This window comes from Mandrillus leucophaeus, unplaced genomic scaffold (genome assembly GCF_000951045.1).
Source record: "Mandrillus leucophaeus isolate KB7577 unplaced genomic scaffold, Mleu.le_1.0 Scaffold1209, whole genome shotgun sequence".
NCBI lineage: Eukaryota > Metazoa > Chordata > Mammalia > Primates > Cercopithecidae > Mandrillus > Mandrillus leucophaeus.
The window spans coordinates 3,911-10,580 of NW_012100421.1; the positions used below are offsets into that span (position 1 = coordinate 3,911).

General features: G+C 38.5%; 1 protein-coding gene across 1 annotated transcript in view; it reads left to right on the top strand.

The window, feature by feature from the left end:
- The first annotated feature begins 2,651 nt into the window (after positions 1-2,651).
- The window catches only part of LOC105532569 (interactor protein for cytohesin exchange factors 1), a 50,505-nt gene continuing 46,486 nt past the window's right edge, over positions 2,652-6,670 (top strand). The window contains exon 1 of the mRNA XM_011970736.1: positions 2,652-3,019. Within this exon, the coding sequence (XP_011826126.1) occupies positions 2,722-3,019 (298 nt within the window). The 5' untranslated portion in view covers positions 2,652-2,721. The remainder of the gene's footprint in view (positions 3,020-6,670) is intronic.

Genomic DNA, 6,670 nt, shown 5'->3' on the forward strand with positions numbered 1-6,670 from the left:
GTTCAAAAAACCTTACAGACAATGCTGTAGCACCTGTGTACATGGTCTGCTGTTCAAATAGCCTGGTTTGCTATAATCTAATTTAAAGTAGAGTCAGCAGGAGTAACAGGAAAAGCTCATGTTTGGTGTTGTTTCAAAAAAGGAAGTTGATCACATAGAAGTTGAGTTTTACTAAAATAGCTCACAATAGGGGAACGTGTCAGGACTGGGCCAGAATGGATATTTTTGTTAATATTTATTTTGTAGATCCTGCTAATAAGTAAACTGTTCTTGTCATTTATTTAGACAATTTGGGAGTAGTGCATTTCCTCTTCTAGATAACTAGGGTTTTATTGAAATTACAGATCTTTGATCTCTTGGTTATTAAAGATCTAAGGGATGTAAAGTAACCAGTTTACAAGATACTTGACATATTCCTGAATGGATTTTTTTTTATGTCTGTGCCACTATATGATTATTGAGAAGATATGTGTGATTAGTTAGTATCTTAACTAGAGATTTTGATGTCATGCTACTTAAAAGTGTATTTCTTGATTATCTGACAATCCATGTCTAGCATGGAGCTAATTGGGCACACATTGGGTAAATATTGGCTTCCCCCATCAAAACTCAGAGCTCAGAATCTACAAATTTCCTGGGGGCCATATTGATTTGGAAGAAAGTCAACTCTTCTGAATTAGTTGTAATGATTCTGAGGTTTTTGAGGAGGATCCTACTTTGCTCTTTGGCTTCCTCTCTCTATCAACCTTCCTGACACTTCCTTAGAGTTTGTTTGTTTTTGTGTTTTTGAGATGGAGTCTCACTCTGTTGCCCAGGCTGGAGTACAATCACATGATCTTGGCTTACTGCAACTTCCGCTTCCTGAGTTCAAGTGATTCTCCTGCCTCAGCCTCCCAAGTAGCTGAGATTACAGGCATGAGCCACCACGCCTGGCTAATTATTGTAATTTTAGTAGAGGCGGGGTTTCACCATGTTGGCCAGGCTGGTCTTGAACTCCTGGCCTCAAGAGATCTGCCCGTCTCGGCCTCCCAAAGTGCTGGGATTACAGGCATGAGCCACTGTGCCTGGCCTTCCTTGGAGTTATGAATGCTTGACGTTGACAGGCATGTCCCATAGGATGATATAATGCAACTGAACCATAAAATGCCTTCTCTGTCTTATCTGCTGTTGGAGATACAGGGTGATCCACAGAGCACTGGAATCTAGATTTTTGGATTTTATTGGTCAATAAAATTAAAAATGGAGAAACAAGATAGAGTTGCTGAATCTTTATTTTGCCACATAGGACATTAAAAAAAGAAAACTCCAAAGAGACAAAGGCTCATATGTACTGTCACCATTTTTTTTTAAAAGAAGGCATGTATTTCAGCATCAAAATGTAGTAAAGACAAAAATCTCAGAAGAAATCAAGTTCTTTCCAAGAGTATCCTTGTTGGTTATATTAGCCAATTTTCACACTGCTATAAAGAACTACCCGAGACTGGGTAATTTATAAAGAAAAGAGATTTTAATTGACTCACAGTTCCACATGGCTGAGGAGGCCTCAGGAAACTTACAATCCTGGAGGAAGGCAAAGGGGAAACAAGGCACATCTTACATGGTGGCAGGAGAAAGAGTGAGTGAGGTGGGAACTACCAAATACTCTTAAACCATCAGATCTCATGAGAACTCACTCACTATCATGAGAACAGCATGGGGGAAACCACCCCCATGATCCAGTCACCTCCCATCAGGTCCCTCCCTCAACATGTGGGGATTACAATTTGAGGTGAGATTTGCGTAGGGACACAGAGCCAACCATATCATTGGTGATGTTGCTTTGATGTTTTCTCTCTGTACTGATGAAAATGTCGCCAAGGCTTTTAATGCACTAAGGAATACGCGAGCGATGTTCAAGGGTTTAAGTTCGTATTTTGTTTCTGGAATGGCTCCAGCTTTTGTTCTCTTTTTCTTTTTTGGAGGCAGCGTCTCGCTCTGTCGCCCAGACTGGAGTGCAGTGGCATGATCTTAGCTTGCTGCAATCTCTGCCTCCCAGGTTCAAGTGATTCTCTTGCCTCAGTCGCCTGAATAGCTGGGACTACAGGCATGTGCCACCACGCCAGGCTAATTTTTTTAGTAGAGATGGGGTTTCAACGTGTTGGCCGGGCTGATCTCGAACTCCCAGCCTCAGGTGATCCACCCCTCTCAGCCTTCTAAAGTGCTGGGATTACAGGCATGAGCCCTCGCACCCAGCCTCTCCTTTTTCATAATTACCTTTTTTTGTTCCATCAGTGTGAATTAAGTGATAGATGCAAATTATATTTTGCTCAAAGTGTAATGCAGTATTCTGAAGGATTCCCAAAAGAGGCCTTTTAAGTTTCTGGGGAGTGTTGAAGAATAGGACAGATCATGATAAGGAGATTTTTTTTCAGATCCTAGAACAGTGAATGTAAAGTTATATAAATCAGTTTTGGAGAATGAAATCCTAGTGTGTGTCAAACAGAAATAAATATCATGCCTTTACTTTTGACTGTTTTATTATTGGTCACTTTTTGAAATAACACAGGGACACCGTGATTGAAAATGAAAGGTAGAGAATGATGGTTTAATCATGATGTCTTTTATTCTTTTTTTTTTTTTTTTGGTTTTATTTGTGAAAAAAAATAGGCTGCACAGCAGGCATCTTCATCCTCACCCAGCCTGAGTGGAACATCGTGTTCTTTCTCTTCCCTGGAAAATACAATGAAGACACCCAGCAGTTTTCCTTCCTCCTTATCTAAAGAGAGACAATCCTTGCCCGACACAGTTAACAGTTCGCCTGCTGCTGAAAATGAGGGACAACCAATAACGTTTGCTGTACAAGTTCATTCACCTGCACCCTCAGAGGCAGGCAGCCACAAGGCCCCGGAAAACAGCTTTGTCACATCAGAAAGTGGATTTTTGAACTCTTTATCTAGTGATGATACTTCTTCATTAAGTAGCAATCATGACCATCTTACTGTCCCGGATAAGCCTGCTGGATCAAAGATCATGGACAAAGGTAAACCAAGAAATTCTTTTTTCTTCGTTAGAGAGTGAGTATTTGTGTGTGTATGGAACTCTGATATTAATTTGTAACAACAATGGTTAAACTCATGCACGATGATTCAATAATTAGTCAAGTGGGGCTATGCCCAGAGATTGCTTTGTAGAGGAGTTTGCATGTGGACAACTCCAGCTACTAGGTCACTAATTACTTGCTATAAGTGTCACTAACCAACTGCTTCAGAACTCTAAGACATGTGATCATAAAATAATGATACTTTTCCACCAATTGGAGAAAAAACTTGCCTCTTTGTTTTTGGTCCCATGTCCCATGCACTGGAGCTTGTGGTGGTTGAGTTAGGATTTTGTAGTCTCGTATTCATAACATCACCTTAATAGTTCAAAATGAGCTTAGAGCAGCCACTTTCCCTGGGCTGTGCCCCAGACAGCATCTAATTCTTAGCCCATCGTCTTCTGAATGTTCCTGTGTGGTTAATGGGAAGACAGACAATTTGCACGCACTTTATGCATCATTAGAACCTTTATATATAAAGGAGAGCACAACTTACGCATTCAAAAAACATTTTACATCTTAACAAAGGAAATAATTAATTGTGTGATGAAGTTGATAATATGAGGTTTAAAAAATACTCTGATAACTGGTCCTTATCGTTTATTCAGGACTAGCTTGTTTTTATTACTGTTCAATCATGACGCGTCTTTTCTGATTGTGCGCTATTCATTCTGCTGTAAAACACGGTTACCTGATGGAAGATACTGAGCAGTTAAAGAATGATGAGTTTGGTTTGTATATTTTTGGTGTGCCATTGAGAGAAAGTTGACTTGCTAAATTCCCATAATCACTTGCCAGAGTGTCTAATGACGCAGATGACTGTTCTCTCCTCTCCTCTAGTCTAGTCAGGGAATCTTTCTTTAAGTTCTCAAATTTCAGATGGGTACCCTGCTAATTTAATTTTTGGTACCAGAGTAATTTGGCCAAGGATCACAACTGCAGACCAAGTTGTGTGTGTGTGTGTGTGAGTGTGAGTGTGTGTGTGTATAGTATTTTAAAAGTATGTAAATTTGAATACTCAGCCTGGTAACTAATTCTCTAGGTTACAACAGTTGTCACCACTCTGTGAGGCCTTACCTAAGGATGCTTTACACAGACCTGCCTGGCCTATTTTTCTTATACCCCTCCCCTCTTAGGCCAACTGTCTATTTTACATTAGAAGAACTGGAGTGAATAAAGTCATTGGCAAACCAACCTATTTCTAGAGGTGAATGAGTAGCATAGGGAGGAGAAAAGAAACTTTATCACTGAGGAATGGAGAGGACTAAAGATTAGACTGTGAGGAAGAGTAGTCTGAACCCGCCCTCAGGTTTGTGAGGTGCTGTCATTTGGACAAAGTATCGAGCTTAATTGTATCTCCTTGGAAGCACAAAATTGAACTCAGTGGTGCAAGTCAAAAGGAGATAGACTGAAGCTCAGCATAAGAACTTTTTTTTTGATGTGAGATGTTCAAAATAGAATGGGTTCCTTGGAAAGTAATGCATTTCTTATCACTGGAGTTGTTTACTCATTCTGAGACAACCATTTTCATTGAATATTGATTACCTATTGCGTATTGATCACAACTCTTGTTCTTGAAAAGATATACTGAAGAGATAATTTAAGTATCTTGAACTAGATGACCTCTACCTTGATACTTAGAAGAGATTTCCAGATATAGGACTGGTGGAACTAAAGAAAATAATACAAAGTACTACATCTATTATTTTTCTCCTACAAACACTTACTTTAATCATTGGGTCATAAGTAGAACTAAAAAAAATTTCACACACACACACACACACACACACACACGCACACACACACCCCAATATGAGCATAGCTTCAAAAACATACTAGAGAATAAAATCCCATTTGCATTCTTTCCCAAGAGATAACCCTGGAGATTGAGAGTTTTCTTTTAGGACCATAGCCAGAGAGTCATGGGAAGATGCAACAGTCCTTGTTCCTGGCTAAATGTCATTCCAGGATTGCATGTGCTGTAGAGCCTGGCTGGATACCAACAGCCCTTTAAATGTAAGAATGAAGCAACCTGGTATTATTTAGTTTTGAGTTACACGCAGAGTGCCCAGCAAAATCTGTACACTTCTTCAAACAGCTCAATGTGACGGTATTCCTCTTATTAAAAAGGAAAAGAAAATGGAAGTTTTTTTCTTTTTGCTTCTCATTGATTTGTTGGCAGTTGCCATATGTTGCAGAATTTTTGCTGATGATTTTCTTCTGCTGATGGGGATTTGGTTAAATTCCCAGAAGAACTGAACCACTTAAAGTCATCTCTATGGAAACAGCAACCCAATCTTTGCTTGCATTTGTGATGACTTGCTGTTGAGTAATCAAATTTCATATTGTGCATTTTTTTTACATGTGTGTTTATGTGTTGCAGACAAAGGTAGCTTTTCATTTTTGTGACTTTTAAAAGGTAATATTTTTGAGTTACTAATAAAAAATTCCTGAAATTCTAGTGTCTGAAATTGTTCAAGGTGCTTTTATGTCAGGGATAGAAGTCTTAACATAGGTCAAAACGAGAGTTAGGATTTTAAAAGATTAAGTCCTGGTCTCAAGATGCATTTGCTGGAGAAAGAGTCTTTCATCCTAGCAAAGATTCTTAAAGATGAATAACTGAGTCCTGAAATAAGCAGACAGTACGTATTATAGCCTTCCTTTTATTTAGACAATGAAAAAAATATTTTTGCAGTCAGTATGCAATTAAAATTGTGGTTGCTAGGATTTTATGCTGAATTTAAATACTCTGTTAGACATTTCCTCCTGTAGTGTAAGCTATTAAAAAAATAAAATCAGGGTGTTAATTGTGTCCTATTGCCTTTCTTCGCTGAGAGTTCCAGGTTCCAGAGCTCTAGGAATTATTCACTGATTAATTTCACAAAGCATAATGGGAAAAGAGGTGAGAGGGTTAATGACATGTTCATTTCATCTCAATTTTACCCTGTGCTCCTCATTTCTTTTGTTAGAAGTTTTTTGAGCCATGACTTATGCCTGTGTGATAGTAAGTCACACAGTGTGTCTTTCCAGACATATGTACAACACACACTACCTGCTGACAATGTGGAGACAATGTCACTTCTACTTAATGAATGGAGAAACCTTACTCTGGGTGCTGAAAAGCTGTATGTCAGCGAATAAGACTAATACCCAATTTAATAAGCGAATAAAACTAATACCCAATTTATACAAACAAATTATCGGGTACAAGCACAGCCAGAATTGATCTGGGAGTCATGTAGATAACAAGCTTAATTTTTAAAAAAATTGTTAAAGGAGAGACAAGCATTCTAGAGCATGCAGGACATTTCAGGAAAGTGACATGAATGAACCAGATTTTAGGATTTAAAAAGTATTAACAAAATTATACACAATCTGAGTGTGAAACAGTACTTGAGCTAGCTACTTTGAGTGTTGCTGTTGGAATCATGTAGTATGCCTCCTCAGGAAGTGAGTATGTAATAAAAAATAAGTCAAAAACTGGACTCCATTTAATTTTGCATTATTATATTGTGCATCTATCATTTTTTTTGAGTACCTAACATACATGTACTGATGTACTTTGTGCTGAAGTGAATAAAATGTGAACAAGAG